Source organism: Capsella rubella, unplaced genomic scaffold (genome assembly GCF_000375325.1).
Source record: "Capsella rubella cultivar Monte Gargano unplaced genomic scaffold, Caprub1_0 scaffold_1, whole genome shotgun sequence".
In the NCBI taxonomy this organism is placed as follows: Eukaryota; Viridiplantae; Streptophyta; class Magnoliopsida; order Brassicales; family Brassicaceae; genus Capsella; species Capsella rubella.
In genome coordinates, this window is record NW_006238923.1 from 3,250,691 (window position 1) to 3,269,687 (window position 18,997).

The 18,997-nt window shown below is 37.6% G+C and overlaps 6 protein-coding genes across 9 annotated transcripts; 2 read left to right on the forward strand and 4 right to left on the reverse strand.

The window, feature by feature from the left end:
* Nucleotides 1-131: 131 nt before the first annotated feature.
* On the reverse strand, nt 132-3,217 carry LOC17897894 (YTH domain-containing protein 1). Its single transcript, XM_023789688.1, has 9 exons — nt 3,126-3,217; nt 2,676-2,722; nt 2,280-2,341; nt 2,122-2,200; nt 1,907-1,971; nt 1,625-1,810; nt 1,033-1,506; nt 568-954; nt 132-465 (listed from the first exon to the last, which is right to left on the reverse strand). The coding sequence occupies exons 2-9, from the start codon at nt 2,701-2,703 to the stop codon at nt 301-303; spliced, it is 1,446 nt and encodes a 481-aa protein (XP_023645456.1). The 5' UTR covers nt 2,704-2,722; nt 3,126-3,217; the 3' UTR covers nt 132-300.
* Nucleotides 3,218-5,877: 2,660 nt separating this feature from the next.
* Nucleotides 5,878-7,295, forward strand: LOC17898074. 2 transcript variants are annotated; one of them, XM_023776911.1, is made up of 3 exons: nt 5,878-5,985; nt 6,370-6,646; nt 6,984-7,294. In XM_023776911.1, the coding sequence occupies exons 2-3, from the start codon at nt 6,380-6,382 to the stop codon at nt 7,110-7,112; spliced, it is 396 nt and encodes a 131-aa protein (XP_023632679.1). In that variant the 5' UTR covers nt 5,878-5,985; nt 6,370-6,379; the 3' UTR covers nt 7,113-7,294. The 2 variants fall into 2 exon arrangements, with proteins under 2 accessions (XP_023632679.1, XP_023632680.1); XM_023776912.1 differs by lacking the exon at nt 5,878-5,985 and adding an exon at nt 6,197-6,242 and having other exon boundaries at nt 6,984-7,295.
* A 503-nt stretch (nt 7,296-7,798) lies between these two features.
* LOC17897281 lies at nt 7,799-8,606 on the forward strand. The gene is made up of 2 exons (XM_006304237.2): nt 7,799-8,053; nt 8,227-8,606. The coding sequence occupies exons 1-2, from the start codon at nt 7,873-7,875 to the stop codon at nt 8,418-8,420; spliced, it is 375 nt and encodes a 124-aa protein (XP_006304299.1). The 5' UTR covers nt 7,799-7,872; the 3' UTR covers nt 8,421-8,606.
* A 37-nt stretch (nt 8,607-8,643) lies between these two features.
* On the reverse strand, nt 8,644-10,998 carry LOC17898322 (pentatricopeptide repeat-containing protein At1g09820). Its single transcript, XM_006303482.2, has one exon. It carries the CDS (start codon nt 10,822-10,824, stop codon nt 9,004-9,006), a length of 1,821 nt encoding a protein of 606 aa, XP_006303544.1. The 5' UTR covers nt 10,825-10,998; the 3' UTR covers nt 8,644-9,003.
* Nucleotides 10,999-11,186: 188 nt separating this feature from the next.
* On the reverse strand, nt 11,187-13,718 carry LOC17900684 (phosphoribosylamine--glycine ligase, chloroplastic). Its single transcript, XM_006307170.2, has 4 exons — nt 13,348-13,718; nt 12,702-13,075; nt 11,854-12,384; nt 11,187-11,763 (listed from the first exon to the last, which is right to left on the reverse strand). The coding sequence occupies exons 1-4, from the start codon at nt 13,598-13,600 to the stop codon at nt 11,341-11,343; spliced, it is 1,581 nt and encodes a 526-aa protein (XP_006307232.1). The 5' UTR covers nt 13,601-13,718; the 3' UTR covers nt 11,187-11,340.
* Nucleotides 13,719-13,938: 220 nt separating this feature from the next.
* Nucleotides 13,939-18,844, reverse strand: LOC17898838 (shaggy-related protein kinase kappa). Of its 3 annotated transcripts, none has more exons than XM_023788974.1 (13): nt 18,607-18,844; nt 17,940-18,171; nt 17,719-17,811; nt 17,566-17,625; nt 17,211-17,483; nt 16,434-16,508; nt 15,922-15,978; nt 15,705-15,845; nt 15,555-15,605; nt 15,169-15,264; nt 14,790-14,873; nt 14,582-14,684; nt 13,939-14,260 (listed from the first exon to the last, which is right to left on the reverse strand). In XM_023788974.1, the coding sequence occupies exons 2-13, from the start codon at nt 18,081-18,083 to the stop codon at nt 14,172-14,174; spliced, it is 1,266 nt and encodes a 421-aa protein (XP_023644742.1). In that variant the 5' UTR covers nt 18,084-18,171; nt 18,607-18,844; the 3' UTR covers nt 13,939-14,171. The 3 variants fall into 3 exon arrangements, with proteins under 3 accessions (XP_023644742.1, XP_006307622.1, XP_023644741.1); XM_006307560.2 differs by having other exon boundaries at nt 17,940-18,175; XM_023788973.1 differs by having other exon boundaries at nt 17,940-18,254.
* Between the last annotated feature and the right edge of the window lie 153 nt (nt 18,845-18,997).

Sequence of the window (18,997 nt, forward strand, 5' to 3'; positions counted from 1 at the left end):
CAAAAACATTTTTAGAAAATACCTTTTGCTTTTAGTTTCTGAGAAAACTCCGGTTGAGTTACATTGTTACGTGGTTATCAACTTATCCTCTTTGTAATCCAAATACCATGATTTATTTTTTTACAACGATCTGAAAACCGATTAATTTTATCATTAAGATCGTGAAAATGAATCTATAGGCTTAAAGACAGCTGAGAATGAAATGTAAAAACCAAACCAAGGTCCCTAAGAAAGGAAAAAATAATAACGTAGTGATTCATGAACTAACTAAAGCAAATCATAAATAAATTAATGACGTGGTCATGTTGAATAACTGCCAGTGTTCTTCTTGGACGAAGGGTAGCCTCCTATGGAGAGATTCTTGGTTAGATTGACAAGAGAAGCTTGTGTTATGCTACTGCTACTTCTGTTCCAGTTATATCCTCTTCCTTGATGATTCATTCTCCTGTTGCCTTCCATCTCATACTGAATTTGATAAACACAAAACCGGGTTTCAGATATAAACACAAAGTCGTACGTATATAGAGAAGATGAACTAGAATTAGTTATGGTCATGAGCATTTTTACATCATAGTCTTTCTCTTTGAAGAGATCCATGCGAAGAGTGGCAGGTTTATGCTCCTTGTTCACTCGAAGAGACTTCTCTCGTTCTTCATAGAAGTCCATGTCGTCTAACAAAAATGTTACCGCAGAGTAGTTCTTGAATATCGAAAGCATTTGGAGACCTTCTTTGAGTTTGACCTCGTGAGTATCTCTCGTATGAGTGACTGGCTTGTCCTCGTTGTTGGCGAGGATGATATGGCGTAGTTCCCAGTTAGGGATATCTTTAACCACATGCCATTCAACCGGGAAAAAACCGCTCCACTTATCAACCTGCCAGAAGTTTAAATCCTTTTTGAAGTCTACATATCCAGCCATCTCAGCTAATCCCACAAATTGTCTGCTTGCATTCACCTGAATGGGTAAGAGAGCAAACGTGAGACGAGACTAACTAGACACCCTTAATCACAGACACATCTCAAGTTCACTCACCGAGAAGAAGAGAAAAATTGGACGTTTTTTGCCATCCTCGCGTGTTTTTGTTTCAGCATCACGGAAAGCTGCATCGAGTTTCTTGTTTCCATTGATAGTGCTTGACCACACGGAATATTTGATACTCTTGTGAACATCATCTTCACTGTAGGACTTGATTACAAAAAATTTGGCATCTTCATAATCAGTCTGAAAATCTGGGAGGTTGTACATATCTCTACGGATAGTCAGGGAAAATGAATCCTTTTGTTTGAGTGATGATGACTCAGATGGAGGACGAGTCTTTGCATTGGCTCTCGGACCACATTTCAATTCAACCAAGTAGTCAGATTCTTCCTTTCTCTCAGGTTTCCTATAATGATCTCTTTGATCCCAGAAACCATTGTTTGAGTTTCCATTAGTGTAACCACAATATGGGACAGAGCTTGTCTTTCGATTGGAGAATGTTATAAAGTGTCCTGCAGCTTCCTTTCCCTTCAAAAGGCATAAAGATGTAATTTTATCAAACTTTTAACATTAAGAGGAACAATAAGTAAAATTTAGTCATGCAAAACTCTTGCTTTCAACTATATATATAGACATGAGTAGGTACCTTAAACTGCGGTCTAAATGCTTGTGATTGTGTATTGGGAGGAAGAATACCAACACCATTGAAATTTCCAGGAGGCGTAGGAGTGGAAAAAGAAGTTTGTGACCAACAATTGCTTCTTTTCACTCGATCTCCACGCAAAGTCGGATCAGAATAGGCATATGAGCTGTTTTTGTCACGGTGACTTCCCTATGAAAATGACCCAGCGCCGAACATAAAACCATGTCAAAACGAAAATATGACAGTAACATGATCTGCAATAAAAGCCAATGGACAAAATCAAACCTTTAAAACATCTGTCGCATGTGCTTGGCCATTGTCATTTGGCTGAGAAGAGACTACATCAGATCCTGCAAGGCGAATCACAACCAACAATCACTTGAGAGATATTCATAACTGATATGCAAATGGAAAATTAAGGATCTGTAAGGAATAATAAAAGAAACTAGCAGACTTATTAGGTGGTTGATAAGAACCAAAGCCTTAAGAATTTTTCTTACCATTAGCACAGGCAGTGACAGTAACAGACGGGGTACTCGACACTGTAGCAGTACGATTTGCCTTGTCTGTTGGAGGAGACTGAGAAGATAACCAAAAATTATATAAGCATTTGTTGCTAGAAGGAGATTAAGAATGCGGCTGATAAGATTTCAAATACCTCAGCCTGTTTCTTTGTTGTAGAATCTGGATCTGGTATTGTTTCCGCACAAGTAGGCTCTGCTAGAGTTGTTGTTAAGGGACAAACACATATGAACACAACACAGAAGCTCCACTTCTTCGAAAGATTATTATCCTTGGACATCCCATTGTCCAGAAAATTTTATTCGACAAGCAATGACAGATTAAGTCTATAAAAGAAGATCATAACCGTACGTTTCAAATTGAAAGGAATGTGAAAATTACAAAACAGCATTGTCGTTTTTCATGAAACAAACCCTCATGCATGAAGATATTTCCAAAAATATACTAATCCAAAAGACATATAAACCACAAAAAGCATTGTCAACCAAGTAAAGAAGTAGAGAACAATTAATACGCTAGCTTAAAAGGATACAATCTAGAGTGTTCTTCTCAGTGGCCATTACCGATACACAAGATACACTGCAGCCATTGAAAGGGAACAAAACAAAAAAAAAAGGTTAGTACGGAGAATCAAGAGACCTGTTTATGGTAGTCATTAGTCTCATTACTCAACAATAAACAACCATTTAAAACTCTGAGTTCTACATCCCTCTACTATACAGGATTCGACAAGAAAAAGTATTGGCAAATATGACCTTTTTTATTTCACCATAAGTTTCCAAAACAGAACACAATTTACAATGGAAACTACAAGTTTCAATCTTTAAGGGATAAAAATAAAAAACAGAGAGAATTCTGAAAAGACACAATTTGGAAGATATGGAATTCAGAATTGTCCAAGAGCCAAACAAAACAATGATTAGTTAGCAAACAGAAATCCAGAAGGCTAGTGATAAGAAGGAAGGAGAAAAAGAAAAGAAACCTGTGAAGACGGGTGTAGAGCCGCCGTAAAAGGTAAAACCAAACAGGGGAAACCGCTTGAAGAGTTTTGTGTGAACTGTGTGGAACAATAGTGGGGGAACTGGGAAGTTGCGTAGACACTAGACCACGACAAAACCCTCACAGAAAAAGAGAAGATTCCGACGGCTAAGATTTTCTTAGACAAATTCCAGCGAGGACGTAATCGTGACCGTTGGATTCCAATGCCCACAGTTGTTGGGCCTCAAAGGCCCGCTATACTACTTAAGATTGTAATATCCATTATGGTATGTATACTCTCAGCCCTAAAGTCTGAAACCAGTTAAAACCCACATGCATGCATGTATACACGGCGGATCAGATAGAAGAATTACATATTCTCGCAAAGTAAGCTACAAAATAGTTATTAGTATGTTTCTTTCTTGTGTTTTACAGCTCAATAGTTTAGTGATCCTGTCCTGCTCTTTCCATTTGGAAAATGGATTGTGGCCAATTTAATTAATTATTTCATATTTGTGAATGATGAACTGATCGTAGAGCTTAGGGATTCGCGACGCTAGGAAAGTTATAGTCAAAAAGGAAGACAAACACACACAAAAACAAAAACAAAAACATTGACTAAACACTTTATCAAAAAACAAAAAGAAAACATTATTCAATTCTGATCATTCCCAAAATAAACCAACCATTCCTCTCACAAATTTTTTGTGATCAGTTTATTTTTATTTTTTATGGAGTGTATATATATCTAAACTGTTTGGTATATAAAACATTGTTTAATCATGATATCATCTTAACTCCGTTTATATTTAAAATGAGTTTTCCTTCTTTAAAGATTTATACATATGTTCAAGTCTCTGCAGCCTCATAAATATAGCCAAATTTGTTGTATCCATATCGCTTATACGGTCAGGGTTCGAGATACTTCTTTAGGACTTCACAACAAGAGAAAGAAATGGTTCAAATAAAAACAGAAAAGGCAAAAAGGAAAAGCTAAAGAGTGAGTGAATAGAATAGAGCGGTCACATGATGGGTTTTTTTTTGGTCATGAATGATCTGTGACAATGAGTCACAAAAGGCAAAAAGACTCAATTCTCTATTTTCTACATTAAAATCATTCCCACTTTTGAATTCTGCTTTGCTGTATCTTCACCTAAGCCCCCACTATTCTCTAAATGCCAAAATTTTCTTTAGTATCATTACGTCCCTAATTATTAAAAACTTATTTTATCCACCAACTCCTGTTAACATAACATTTATATATATAACCAAATATATAACAATCAAATTTGAAGAAGATATTAAAACGTTTCTAGTAATAACAAAGAGTGTTTCTGTTGTTTTCACCCAAATAGAAAGAAAAAGAGACAAAGTTGTGTTGTTTTATAGTATACATTCGTCTCACATGTGCATGGTTTTATAGAGAGGGTCTCATCGATAGGTCTGAGGTCTCTCCGCTTTTGCCGCAGCTAGTTTAGCTATTTTTCTTTCCTTTGAATAATTTGTTTTTGCGTATAATTATTTTGTTTTGAGAAACTCATTCGATTGCGATAGATTTGGGCCATCATTGCCAACCAAAGATGCATGTGTTCAACTCTTTTCATAATTTTTTGAATTGCCTGCTCAAAAGCTTTAGCTACAGCTTATATTTCACCTAACTTATAAGGTTTTTTTTTTCTTTTCAAAGACAACTTACGTTAATTAAGCTCAAATTGCTGAACGTACTTGTATAATTCTTTACTTAAGAACTTTAAGGTTGCAGACTTCAAAGGAAACAAGAATGTCTTTAGATTTACATTATTAAATATTGATTGATCTTAATTAACTTAGATAATGATACTGAAATCGAAGTTTTCATTGTAACGTAGATAAATCACGTTTGTCCATGAAATGTACGTACGCGGTACGTCTACATTATCACGTAGAGCTAGTGATTAACGGGCTAGACAGAGTTAGAACATATGTTTACATGGCTTTGATGAAAACTGTGTAATGAGCAAATTGACTATATTTGCGAACAAAATTTACCTGTATTGCCATATACGACTAAAGTGGGGTTTATCAGCAAATTATTAGGCATCATTGTTTCCTTAATTAGGATAACTAATTGACATCTTACTGTGATAATTAATTAATCCACAAAAAAAAAACTAAGGGTAATTTAATTAAACGTTTCTTAAAAGGAGCCAATAGGGCTATCTTTGGTTGTTCTTTTCTGATGACACGTCGGCCCCATCCTCAATTATTATTATGAAATAACAACAAAAAGATGTCACACACACTACTAGCTAAGCCACTAAACACCACAAAAAAATTTGCATAGAAATTTCGTAAAGTAGTAGACAACGAATATAAACCGTATAGGATATACTTTGTTGTTATTACATTCACAAAAATATGTGTATGTGTAATACAATTATTCAAACGGAAAGCAAAAGAAACAGTTTGATATATAGTAGTAGCTTTTTTCTTTACATTTGTTGATGTTCCCCCAATTATACCAACTAAAATATTCCTATACAACTCATTTTCAAAAGGTTAATATTAAGTTCTAATTCCTTTAAGAAACTTTAGTAAGATCAAATAATAATCTTCTTGATATCACCTTGTTAATGGACGGGGAACAAATCAGCCACGACCGACGAACCCTACTTATATATTAGACTATATATTATGTCTCTATCTTATAGTACTCGAAGTTAACAAAAAATAAGGAACTATAATAAAGAAGAGAGAGAGAGGTAAGAGTAGAGATGAACTTAAATTAGAAAAGGTTATAGAAGGTGTGTGAAGTTGTCAGCAAAAGACAGTGAGTGAAGGCCGTGAAGGGGATGAGATCATAGGAATATAGGACCAAGATCTATGTCTGTTCCTACTTCTTAGGGACCATTAACACATTAACTCTTCTGTTAATTCTTCTTTTTATACTTTATCTACACACATTCTATAAATAATATAATTTACACCCATTTTGTAACTATATATATATTACACAACTCATTATAACATAGTACAGAGTGTGTTTTTGTTTCTTCTTCTCTCTGCTCTGCTCTGCTTTTTCTCTATCTTCACATAAAAACAAAAGGAATAATAATATACAGAAAACATTATCATCCATTACGTTAATATATCTCAATTCTCTTCTTCTTCTTTTTTTGTTCATAAATCATCGAATAATCATTTTTAAACTTGATCTAGAGTTGTGAGTTTATTCTCTGGTGAAAGATTTCTCTCTTTCTTTTATGCAGCAAGGAGAAAATGAACAACAAGTCAAGCTCGTGGAGCATATACAGTTCAAGAGATGGAGAGAGTGAAGGGCCGTGGAGATCGTCGACGTCCATGAATGCCATATCCTTTGGGTTCGTAGCGACGGCGATACTCATATCCATGTTCTTGATCATGGCCATCTTCGAGCATCTCTTCAGGCCTGAGAACTCTTCATTTGATTCACCTCATCGGATGATCACACAAAGACGGAGAGATGGGTCCAGTCAGTTCCAGAAGCTTGCTGATCAAGCATCCATGGTAAACACAACACACACACACAAACAAAGTTATTAAAGCATTTTCTCAAAAGAATTTTTGTCCTTTTAATAAAGCCGAACCGCATTAACTTGCCACTGTATAGTTTAGTTTTCTTTTTTTTTTTTTCTTTCTTTTGCAAAATAAAATTGCTTTTCTTTTCGGTGCATAAACCTTTTGCATAATCAAAAACATTCGTCAAAATTAATAGAAAAATAATCCAACTATGTAAAGTGAAAAAAAATCCAAGCTGTGAAGTAAAACACAAAAAAAAAAGAAAGAATAAAAAACTTGAGAGACTAAAAGTTAAAATTAAAAGGATTGTAACGTGTGTATGCAGGTTGCGGTGAATACGGTGGTGGTGGATGTATCGGTAGTGATGCCAGGGGAGAAGTTGCCGTCGCACATAGCTTTGCCGGCTCCGTTACCTTGTGGTAGAGAAGGCATCCATTGGCCTCTCCATCTTTAATTACTTTTTACGTATTAGCTTAGCTACTTCTCCATCTTCTTCTTCTTCTGTAATTTTCATTTATTTATATATATATTTCTGACTCATTGAGTAGATTAGTGTAATTCGTAATTTCGTATTATATTTTTCATACGCGCATTCCCGCTACGATAGTTTCCATCGGCTAAAAAAGATTTTCTTATTTTTTCGTGGAAGTAGACAGACACATATGTGTTATCTCTCATTGTACATTTGAAGATTTTCTAAAACTTCTGTACATATGCTTCTTTAATTTATTTTTACTAGCACTTTTATGGCTAGAGCTAATTAATTGCGGACATGAATTCGGAAGAGATTAAAAAGTTAAAAAAAAAAATATACTGTTTATACGACCAAGCTCCATTACTAAAGAAAGAGGTTTCAATCCCACTATACTAGCTAGGTTCATGAGTACGAGTTGTAGTGTTGAGTACGACAAAGCTGAATGATTTACGCCTTTTGATCCTTCACATGTATTATTAACAATTAATTCCAAATGTAGTAACCTTATTGGACAAATCTACTATACTCCTTTACTCTTTACCATAGACGTATTAAATCGTTCGAGGGGTACAAAAGAATATAACGGGCCGACAATGAAGCCCATTAATATCAGTGGGCGGATTTATATGACCCAGATAAAAGTGGTTATCTTCTCCATCAATCGTCGCGTAGAAGCTAAAGGAAAAGCTGATTCAAAGATTCAAAATTTGAACTGCAGAGAGAGAAAGAGCAAGAGGCTATGGCGACGACGGCGAAGAACATGAAGGGTTTCTACAAGCAGACTAAAAGCAATATCACCGGAGGTATCTCCAAGTCCAAGCCTTCTTCCCGGAAAGTCGCTCCCAAACACGCGGCGGCTCAAGGTTCTGATGTTACGCAGCCCGCGGCATTGATCTCACACGGCTCCATCGATCTCAATGGTACGGTTTTTTTCTTCTTATATTGATGATCTGATTCTTTAATTTCCCCCTTCTGATCCATGGAAGAGAACTAGGGTTTAACTCCAATCCCCATATGAGTTTTGGGGTCCAATCTAGATTTAGCGTTTGTGGAATTGATAACATTTGTGATATTGTTTGTGTTTGATCAACAGGGGATTATGGCAAGGAGGAGGAGATGCTCAGACAGTTTGACATGGACATTGCTTATGGTCCATGCTTGGGTATGACAAGACTTGATCGATGGGAGCGGGCACTGCGTCTAGGGATGAATCCTCCCAATGAAATCGAGAAGCTTTTGAAAACTGGGAAAGTTCAGCAAGACTGTCTGTGGCAAGGCCGTGTCTAGATGTTTTTTAATCTTTTTATCTATGCCCTTGTATGATCCAGTATGAGTTGTAAAACTTTGTCCTTTTGTGGTTTGGTTCAGCCACTGGCTGGATTCACTCACATGTAGTGGTGCCCTCGATGTTTTTAGTCTAATGTGATAATGTTAAAACCTTGGTAATGGAATGCAACTTGTCTGTTGATCGAAGCTTCTGTTTGTTGTATAATCTCGTCACACAGGCATCTTTTATGGCAAACTTCTAATTACGGTGTCAAGTTATTTACAATAACAGTAAAGTTACAAGTTCTGAACTTTCTCTCAGTTTCCATATGAAGCTGAAGTACATAACCCAGGAACATGCATAGCATAGAATCACAAAACCAGCATAACGGTATACAATTTGGGAAGCTTGACTCACCCTGGTCAATGATAGAACAAATTTCTGCAGTCTTTGAATCCACCTCATGTCCCTATCTCTTCTTTGACATTGGCTTAAGTACTTGAAACGAGTATTAATTTTCTGATGATTGTGGTGAGCTAAGGAAGCAGCGTAGAGCAAAGCAAAACATGCAGGGAATTGCTTCTCATGATGGTCACTGAAAGACTAGGATTTGGTAGAGACGTTAAATAGATGCCCTTCAATGTCTGGGACAAAACCTTTATCTACCATTTCTACTTTAACTATCTCATAGGTTGTTCTGTTCGGGACTAGACCTTTCTCCAACATCTCATTCAAAAGAATGTTTGCATCCTCCAACTTTCCCTTTTGAGAATATCCTTGTAGAAGCACATTATATGATGCTACATTCATCCGCAACCCCCTTTCTTTCTCCATCTGTGTCCTCATGTTCGTTGCTGCCTTCAGATTTCCTTCCCTACAGTAGCCTTTCATCAAAATGTTATATGTCAGATGTCTCGGTTTCAGACCCATCTTTGATATTTCTTTCAGAAACATAGCTGCTTTCCTCGATTCTCCTTTACTGCAATAACCCTCCATTAGTATGTGAAATGTCACAAGATCAGGAAGTCCTTTACTAGTCAACTCATCAAAAAGCTTCTTAGCTGCTTCAATGTTACCGTTTCTGCAAAGACCACCAATCAAGCAATTATAAGTTCCAATGTCTGGTACAATCCCTTCTCGTTCCATCTCTTCTTTCAGTGTAAAGCCATCATCAATTTTGCCTAGCTTACAATAAGCATCGATCAGCATGTTATACGTTCTAGTAGTGGGAACAGTTCCTTGGCCTTTTACTGAGTCAAACATATCAAGAGCTTCCTTAAGCATATTGTTCTTGCAGAACCCGTTTATAAGAGAGTTGTAAGTAACTAAGTTAGGCTGCACACCTGCACTGGCCATCTTATCGTGCATACCAATGGCTTCGCTGATCTTACCTCCACTGCACAAACCATTTATCAGTGAATTATAAGTGATGATATTCGGTATTACGTTTTGATCCAGCATCTCTTTGAACACCTTCATACTCCCCAGAAGGTTATCATCTTTCCAGAACCCATCAATCAGTATATTGAATGTTGTCAAGTTAGGAGACACCTTATTCTCCACCATTTCTTTCAAAACCGCGTCTGCTTTGTACATTTTCCCAATCCCCCCAAGCTTGCAGTACCCATCGATGAGAGTGTTGTAACTGACTACGTTTGGAGAACATCCATACACTTTCATATCCTCCATAACGTCCCTCGCTTTATTCATTTTCCCTGTTTTGCACAAGGCGTTGATCACGACATTGAAAGTGAAGACATTTGGTTGAATCTTTCTCCTAATCATCTCCTTGTATACATATTCAACATCCGCAGAACGATTCTGCTTCAGCAACGCAATCATCAAAGGCTTACAAGACAAAGCCGATAACTTATACCCATAATAACCTGAACGCTTAAACGCCTCAAATGCTAACTCGAATCTCGAATTGTTCGCATATGCCAATACCAACATATCAGCTAGAATCGAATTGACGCAAACATTGTCACACATTGAAATAGCATGGAGAATCGAGTGAACCGGATGATCGGATCCAATCCTCACAAACCCATCAAGGAAAGATCGGATCTTAGAGTACCTTTTCGCATTAGCAAGAGAATGCAAAAGCTTAAACGTGAGCTCTAGCGAAACGGAGATGTTACGGTTCTTCACTAGCCAAGTATAGTACCTGAGACACAAATCTGGGTCAAGCTCAGAACTCATCAGCTGTTGGAACAGCTCGTTAGGGTTTATGTCTTTCACATGGAATCCAAGCTTAGACCAGTGCTGCTTCTCTATAAGATCAGCGATGACAGATACGTCATATCTAGGTGAGCAAGGGCTCCCGGCGATCGTAACGGAAGAAGAACAGAGTCTACTCAAACCAGAGAATTTTTGAATAAAATTCGAGATATTTCTACTTGTGGCTAAGGATTTGGGGAACATTGATTCGAGATAGGAGAGGAAGACTTGGGATTTTTTTAAAAATTTAGGGTTTGGGGTTTTGCACCCGTTGTAGTAGCATCTCTCTTTCGTTTTTACCTCGAACTTTACAATATACAATGTTGGATTTTTTCTTTGCAATTTTCTTACGAAACTACCACTGAAATGTCTAGAGAAACTATCTGTCCCAATCACACACATCTATGAAGTTCGAGATTTTTCTCCTTACGACTCGAGATGGAGAGCATTTTGGAATTTTGAACCTGCCAGGCGCCAGCCATATACAATATCAGATATTTCTTTATGAATGGCTCCCATAAGTTCACAAATTTATGAAACTAACGAAATTTATAGCTAGACCTTACTTAAATAGCAAACCTACATTGCTTACCTCAACGCATGAAATATTGGAGTGAGTTTATAAAAATAATACAACAAAATTTGGATGATTGGAATTGGAGTGAGTTTTTAAGTTTTGGTTTCTCGGTTTTCAGGACATTACAACAAAATTTCTTCTAATCATTCTTCTTTCGTCACCGCCACTTGTTTCTGGCGAAGCGCTCTCCAACCAATATCACGCCTAAAGAAACCTTCAGGCCAGTTGATCTGTTGAACCGCTGAATAAGCTTTGTCACGAGCCTCTTCCAAGTCGTTACCCTTCGCCGTGATTCCAAGAACACGTCCCCCAGTGGCTACAACATTCCCCTCTGAATCAAGATCCGTTCCTGCGTGGAAAACCTTCACTCCAGGAGCAACCGTTTCAGCTTCTTCAAGGTTTCCGATGATTGTTCCTTTCTCATAAGCACCTGGATAACCATTGCTTGCCATTACAACCACCATTGCTGAATCTTTTGACCAATCAAGCGACACGCCACTTAGCTCGCCTTTACAAGCCGCTAGCAAAACTTTTGCTAGATCAGACTCTAGACGCATCATCAATACCTGTGGTCAAGAAGCTGCATTGTTGAGAACAAGAGAATAACATATAACCTAGACTAAACCAGTTATTTTCCAACAGGGTGCGTTTCTAACCTGACATTCTGGATCTCCAAACCGGACATTGAACTCAATCAGCTTGGGCAAACCGGATTTCTTCTCGATCATGAGACCCGCAAACAAAACGCCAACAAACTTACATCCCTCTTCCGCCATTCCTTTAACAGTGGGATGAATTATAGACTCCATCACATAATCCTGAAGCTCCCTGGTCAAGACCGGTGCAGGAGAATACGCTCCCATTCCGCCTGTGTTAGGACCGGTATCTCCATCTCCAACCCGCTTGTGGTCCTGAGCAGATTCTAGAGGAATGGCATTTTCTCCATCCACAAGTGCGAAAAAGGAGGCTTCTTCTCCCTCGAGAAACTCCTCCACGACCACCTGACATCCTGCAGAACCAAACACACCTTTGACCAGCATCGAATCAACAGCTTCAAAAGCCTCCTCTAGTTCCATGGCAACAGTGACACCTTTTCCAGCAGCTAATCCATCCGCTTTAATCACAATCGGTGCCCCTTGTTCTTGAATGTATTCTTTCGCAGCAGATGCATCAGAAAATGTTTTATACTGCACTTGAATTTGATTCAATATTACTGTATAAGCCATCAAATTGGAATCCTTAGGATAAACACAAAGCTATGAATCTGCTACTTTTATTCCACCAATTTACTGAGCCCTTAACCACATATCCCAAAACAATCTGCTGAGACATTCTTCTAAACTAAGCCCTCAATAACCAACTTCCAACAGCTCTATTAAGTTCTACGGTAGATTATAACAGGCCTATAGCTAAAAGTTGAGCCGATGCCTTATGGATCCTAACACATCAAGGAAGAAATTGATAAATCATCAGGAAAAAATGAAAAAGAGCTAGCGACGCAAACCTTAGCAGTAGGGATATTGTACTTGTGGCAAAGATTCTTCATAAAGTTTTTGGAACCTTCCAAGGCCGCAGCTTGAGAAGAAGGGCCAAAGGTGAGGATACCGGCCTTAACCAAGTCATTAGCGAGACCCGCAACAAGAGGCACTTCAGGTCCAACAACCACTAACCCAACATTCCATTTTTGACAAAAGGAAATCACAGCTGAACTGTCTGATATGTCAAGGTCAGGTATGCAAGTAGCATCTCCGGAAGTGGAGATACCAGCATTTCCAGGTGCGCATAACACAGAAGCACAAGATGGAGATCGTTTCAAGGCGTGGCAAAGAGCGTGTTCTCTCCCTCCTCCACCGATTACAAGAACATTAACTCTCTCTTCTGCAGAAATAAAAACGAAATTACAAAAAATCCGCTGGTTATAAACTTACAATCACTGGTGTTTAGTTACTCATAGTCATAGCCCAATATAATTCTATCAGAAACCAATGTTAAAAACGATGGAGCATTAGCTTTCAAATTCAATCTCTCTACACTCACACTCAGCAACTATAATCTACCAGATTGATTTATCAATGAATGGGCCAAAGACACAGATAAACTAGCGAATGACACCAACCTAAAGAGAGAAAAAGGGTATTGCCGGATTTTACCAGAGCCGCCGGAAACGGCCGAAACAGACGGCTGGGACTGCTCTGCTACGCACCGGAGAATATACTGGCGTCTGTGGAGTCGGGTGGAAGAGCTAAGGACGTGATTGGTGGAGGAGAATTTGAGAGGAGCAATTAAAGGAAGAGACTTGGAGGTGGCGATTCTGAGGGAGAGAAGAAAGGGTTTAGTTGGGTTGCTGGAGAAGAGATTGATAGACGACGATGAAGGATGGAAACTAGATGTACGCAACGACATGTTCGAAGTTTGCGAAAGAGAGGCAAGAGAGACTGAGACTGTCAAAGTTGCGGGCTTGAGAGTTTTGGACTTGGACCAGCGTCGTCGTCGTCGTCGTCAAGGGTTTAAATTTCAAACTGTTTCCTTCTAATTGTCTTTGGGTTCACTTTTTCTTTCAATTAAAGAACGAACAATTTAGAGAGATATTCACAGTAATCATGATCAATTATGTTGTCTATTATGTGTATTCGCCCACTCAATTACAATCCGGGTTAATAAAAAAGTGTAGTCGCCCAAGATCACCCAGTAAATATGTATGATTTGTCCTTTCTATGTTTTTCCTTAAACCCACATTTAAATGCTTCAAAAAGAATCCATTTTGTGATAGAAACGGTTATATATGGTGGCTGTGAAACAAACAAGTGGTTTATAACCAGCAAACCTCAAGTACTGTTTGTATACATGCATCCTCATCTCCATATAAACCATACAAAGGAAGAAAAAGAACTCGCCAAAACCAAAAGCCAAGAGGCTGTTCCAAATATCTGATATCAAGAGAGAGCTTATACAGATGCAAAAACCGATAAGCGTCTTACGAATTCAAAGCCATGAAGAGGTTCTGTTTACGGGCATGCTCTGGGACAAGCCTGTTCACAATCTCAGGAGGGATGCCAGATAGCTCTGCAACACACAGAATCATCACTACATGATTTTCAATTACTGAAAATTAAAAGTAAGGATCACAGATTCATGCCTATGGAGAACAAAGTGTTTATTGTTGCTTAGCATTCGAATATTTCAGAGGCCACAATGGTCACCAATACATACTTGTGACTTCAATTTATTTAGCACGCTCAATATTCAAACTAACACTAAATGAGGTTTTGAGGGTGAATTTTATCAGCAATCATTAACAAAACACAACATGTCAACAACTTAATAGATCATATATAAATGTTAGATCTCCTAAGAGGTCAAACAAGAAAACTAAGGGAACTGTACCTTGCGGTTTGAAGTTGAAAAGTGGAGGAAGTGGTCGGCCATTGGGAAGACGAGTGTTTGGGTCCCTTAGCTCATCAAATAACGGATGAATACAAGCTTCCAACTACAATAACACGGAAGTGTTTTAATGGGTTTGGATCATTAGATGCGGATATGGAACAACTGAAAAGTATTACACAATGAAGGGGAAAAGTGAGAATTTACTTACAGCAGTGCATCTCAAATTAGGGGAATATTGAAAGAACCTACAAAGAAGATCAACTGCTTCTGGTGGCAAGCGTTTTTGGAATACCTGAACACAAAACAGAATATTCAAGCAGTAATAAGGATCCACAGAGATGCGAAGCTTAATGAGCTACCAATAATAACTGAAGCCAATCAAACCTTTTTTTACTATGGACCGAGTTTTCAACTCTACCATAGATAGATTTATAAGCCAGAGGAAATGACAATATACATTTATTTTTTATTCATACTCCAAACCATCACAGATACCAGAACACCTCTTTGAAAAGATGCATTACCAACAAGACAACTGATTAAAGAATATCCTGGTAGGTGATAATCAATAACATTAGAAGGCATACCTTGTGCCATGGATGAGGTTTTATCTGGGGAAACTTAAATTCTGTGTAGTTTGGATTCATGCACTTGATTTCTTCCCTTGTTGGTGTACCTAAAACCTGAAAGAGATATAAAGCACATAAAATAGGAATAGAAAGGTTTCCTCAAAATCAAGCTGCGCAGTCCAAAGTTTACTAAATACAAACTCAGTTAATAGACATAATGAACTGTGACTCAAAAGCCTGGTAGCCATTTAGATATAAAGTTGATTATCTGCACCATAGTCTGGTAAAGATAGAGGACTAACCCTGTAAACCAAAGTTCTAAAAGCACTTATCAGGCACCGCCAAGCCCAAAAATTTAATAGCTTCATATTTTAGATGAATTTTAAGAATTAACAATAGGCTACCTTAATGATTTCCACAAGCTGATCGACTCCGCTCTCACCAGGAAACAGAGGCTGTACGATAAGTAGCAAGGGCACATAATAAGTAAGACAAGGAAGAAACTGAATGAGTAGCACAGAAAAATATAGCTAATGCAATAATCGTGCTTTAACCTGTCCAAGAAGCAGTTCGGCCATCACACAACCAGTGGACCATATATCTATTGCAGTTGTATATTCACTGGCACCAAAAATGAGTTCTGGAGCACGATAATATCTTGAACAGATGTATGAAACATTGGGTTCTCCTTTTACCTATAGAGTACGAGAACGAGTCATACTCCCATAATGATCCCCTAATGAATATTAAAATTGAGTCAATGAACATTACCAACACTTTTGCACTCCCAAAATCGCAGATTTTTAGCTGATGCGTGTGTGGGTTCACCTACACAACAACATCGGTAAAGTCAGATATAAATGCAGTTAAATTTAAACAGGAAAACTTTTCTTTAGATAAACAACCTAATCAGGTGCAGATAAGTTAAGCACAGACATGTTACTTTAAATCAAAACCAGCTCAAAAGTACAACTATTTTCTCAAAGTTAGTTTCCAGAATCCTTTCAATATTAAGCTTTCTCAATACAATAAACTCAAAAAGAAAAGCCTAGTGCCACTGAAATTAATGGTATTAAGAGCCTCGTAATACCATACATTTATTGTTAGACCTCCAGACATGTTATAAACATACATTTATCACGTCAGATTCTAAACCTAGTATGACATCATCAAATGTAAAGAATATATGACTGTGTGTTTATAATTCCTTCTCATAGAGACAGAGAGCTATAAAAGTAGTGTTATATATTTCTTTCGAAACAGGGGACACAAATGGAACTTACTAGCAGGTTTTGAGGCTTAATATCACGGTGACAAAGACCGAAGGAATTATGAATGTAAGCAAGTGCCCTGCAAATCTGTAATCATAAACAGAAACTTGTCAAATATTTGGAGCAAACCCAGCAAAATATAAGCCTGGCATGCAGTTACAAACTCATTATACATTCAAAGCATTCCATAACTAACACAAAATACAGAAACACTTTGGAAGATTATGGAAGAACATGAGATGGTGTCATGCTGTAAATTGATAGGAAGGGAGTCATAGATTATAATGTGGAATAAATAAAAAAAAGGCATAGAAGGAAAATTATAGTGATAAAAAAAGCTTTAGAGAATTTCTTAGAAATCCAGGTGTAGAAGCAATGTGTCAAAACATGAATAGAAGATAGTAGGACTAAAGAAGGCTACTCCCTTTCACAGGGGAGACCTCCCAAAATCAAGGTGAAAGTTAATTGTCTAATAGTCTCTTTACCAAGGGTATAGTTTACAGCAAGTCATTGGCGGATAATGAAAATTGCAAACTAGTCTGAATAGTTATCACATGGTCAACCAAGAATGAGTTTTACATTCACCTAGCAAGTCAGGGTGAAATTACCACCCAACTATTCTGGGAAGAGCCACAAGAATCCAGTTGACATACACAAAATCAATTGATATTAATATCTTCAGTGAAACAAAGCAAGCCTCAAAATTTTAAGTGAGTGCTTATGTTGACGCTTCATGAAATTAAAATCTACAAAAGAGAAAATATTTTTTTAAATCCAGAAGATAGTTACCTGATAGGTATAAAGTTTAACGTATATCAGTGGCATCAGTTGATTCGTCCTACTGTAACTTCTTGCAACACGATTGACAGTCTCAGGCACAAATTCAAGGACAAGATTCAAATAAACCTCTTCATTGTCTGTTCTTGAGAAGAAGCTATGCTTTAAAGCAACGACATTGGGATGGTCTAGCATCTGCATTATTTGTAGCTCCCTGTTTTTGTAACGCTTGTCTTGTAGAACCTTCTTGATGGCAACAACCTCCCCAGTTTCCCTACATTTAGCCTACCAGAAGGAAACATAAATGTGTGGGAAATGGAGCGGAATGAATGGAAAGAAGAACATCATGGATGTTAAATTAACTTACTTGGAAAACCATGCCAAAGGAACCAGTACCAACAACATGTTCTGATATATAACTGACTGTCTGCCGAGCCAAAAAATAAAATAGAGATGTATGAGAAACCGTTAGATAACTACATTACCAACTAACACATACAATCATCCGTAACCATCCAACCTGTCTTGATTGGCCATTTCGACCACGGACAGTGGTTCTAATCACCTGACCAGGTTCAGCACCAGCCCCATCAATAATATCTGGTTCACTATCCTGCAACATAACAAAAACGTCAGACACTGTAAACTACTCCATAACATACATAAGCTCGTGATAAGAAAGTCAAGCTAAAACAGTTGAATAAACATGAAAGCAAAACAAGTAAGTAAAGCAAGACTTACTCTCTCATCATCGGTCTCTACCTTGTCCCTTATCCTTGTCTCAGCCAAGTCTCTTGTCAACCAATCGACCGAACTAGAAGAGCTCTTTAAACCTTTGGCAGATCTCGAACTGCCTACCCCATTTCCCAGTCCAGAAGATGCCATGATATTTATTCTGAAGATAACACGAACTAGTATTTGATAGCATCACAACCCATGGTGATTTGGTGTCCCATCCCATCAAAGAACCGATCTTCCTAGTAGAATTTCAAGGTCATTTGCATTAGATAGAGGCCTACTATCTCTCAAAGATTATGATCTTAGAAAGATCATGAACTGATGCAAAAAAAAAGTAAATAGTCAGGTAAACAGGAAAATTTTAACTTGTGTAAACACTGATGAACTTTGAGCTAGTGGTACACTGTTACGGGATAGGAACAGAGATGAAACCCAGCGCAATTGAGACCGATCAGATCCACTGCCGACTAAAATTGATTTGAGAACTCGATTTATGTAACCAAAAGCAGCTCAGAAAAATCAGCAAAACAGTTACTACCCAGAAGAACCCTAGTTCAACAACCAGCTCAAAGCACATTGAGAGAATAAAGAGCAAAACTTTTCAAAAGATTCGCAGCGATATGATTAAGTCATATAAGAGCAAAAAAAAAAAAAAAAAAAAGATGATCACCTTGAGCTGTGGTGAAGAAGAACTGAAACCAAAGTCAAGCATTTGACGATTGTCTTCTTCTTCTTCAATTGAAGAGATTCATTCACATGGAGAAGAAAGTAAACAGTGTTTTTTTTTCTCTCGGTGATTTTGATCGGATTGGAAAGGCTAAACCTTTAGATAATTTCTAGCTTCTGCGTCAATTTGGTTTCCCAACTTTTTCTTCGTCTTCTTCTTCACACCCTTGCTTTGTCGATTTCTACCGTTTTGAATCAAACGAGAATATGAGACGACAGCTCATCATTATTAGCATGAAATATATATTATCTTTTTCCAAAAGATTTTTTGTCTAATACTTAATTAGTAGTGTATTTTGTTTTTACAATACAACTAAACAAATAAAAATAAAAAT

What these genes read in the sequence shown, in the direction of transcription:
- LOC17897894 (XM_023789688.1), bottom strand. Translation starts at nt 2,703, where the DNA reads ATGGCCACTGAGAAGAACACTCTAGATT. An exon ending in TGAGAAGAACACTCTAGATT is followed by an intron (nt 2,342 to 2,675) that starts GTATCCTTTTAA and finishes CAACAACTCTAG; the next exon opens with CAGAGCCTACTTGTGCGGAA. An exon ending in TCAAAGAGAAAGACTATGAT is followed by an intron (nt 466 to 567) that starts GTAAAAATGCTC and finishes TATCAAATTCAG; the next exon opens with TATGAGATGGAAGGCAACAG.
- LOC17900684 (XM_006307170.2), bottom strand. Translation starts at nt 13,600, where the DNA reads ATGTCGTTGCGTACATCTAGTTTCCATCCTTCATCGTCGTCTATCAAT. An exon ending in ACAATATCCCTACTGCTAAG is followed by an intron (nt 12,385 to 12,701) that starts GTTTGCGTCGCT and finishes ATTCAAGTGCAG; the next exon opens with TATAAAACATTTTCTGATGC. An exon ending in TTGGAGATCCAGAATGTCAG is followed by an intron (nt 11,764 to 11,853) that starts GTTAGAAACGCA and finishes TCTTGACCACAG; the next exon opens with GTATTGATGATGCGTCTAGA.
- LOC17897281 (XM_006304237.2), top strand. Translation starts at nt 7,873, where the DNA reads ATGGCGACGACGGCGAAGAACATGAAGGGTTTCTACAAGCAGACTAAA. An exon ending in CGGCTCCATCGATCTCAATG is followed by an intron (nt 8,054 to 8,226) that starts GTACGGTTTTTT and finishes TTTGATCAACAG; the next exon opens with GGGATTATGGCAAGGAGGAG.
- LOC17898322 (XM_006303482.2), bottom strand. Translation starts at nt 10,824, where the DNA reads ATGTTCCCCAAATCCTTAGCCACAAGTAGAAATATCTCGAATTTTATT.
- LOC17898074 (XM_023776911.1), top strand. Translation starts at nt 6,380, where the DNA reads ATGAACAACAAGTCAAGCTCGTGGAGCATATACAGTTCAAGAGATGGA. An exon ending in TTGCTGATCAAGCATCCATG is followed by an intron (nt 6,647 to 6,983) that starts GTAAACACAACA and finishes GTGTGTATGCAG; the next exon opens with GTTGCGGTGAATACGGTGGT.
- LOC17898838 (XM_023788974.1), bottom strand. Translation starts at nt 18,083, where the DNA reads ATGGCATCTTCTGGACTGGGAAATGGGGTAGGCAGTTCGAGATCTGCC. An exon ending in TAGAGACCGATGATGAGAGA is followed by an intron (nt 17,812 to 17,939) that starts GTAAGTCTTGCT and finishes GTTATGTTGCAG; the next exon opens with GATAGTGAACCAGATATTAT. An exon ending in TTAAACTTTATACCTATCAG is followed by an intron (nt 16,509 to 17,210) that starts GTAACTATCTTC and finishes TTATGATTACAG; the next exon opens with ATTTGCAGGGCACTTGCTTA.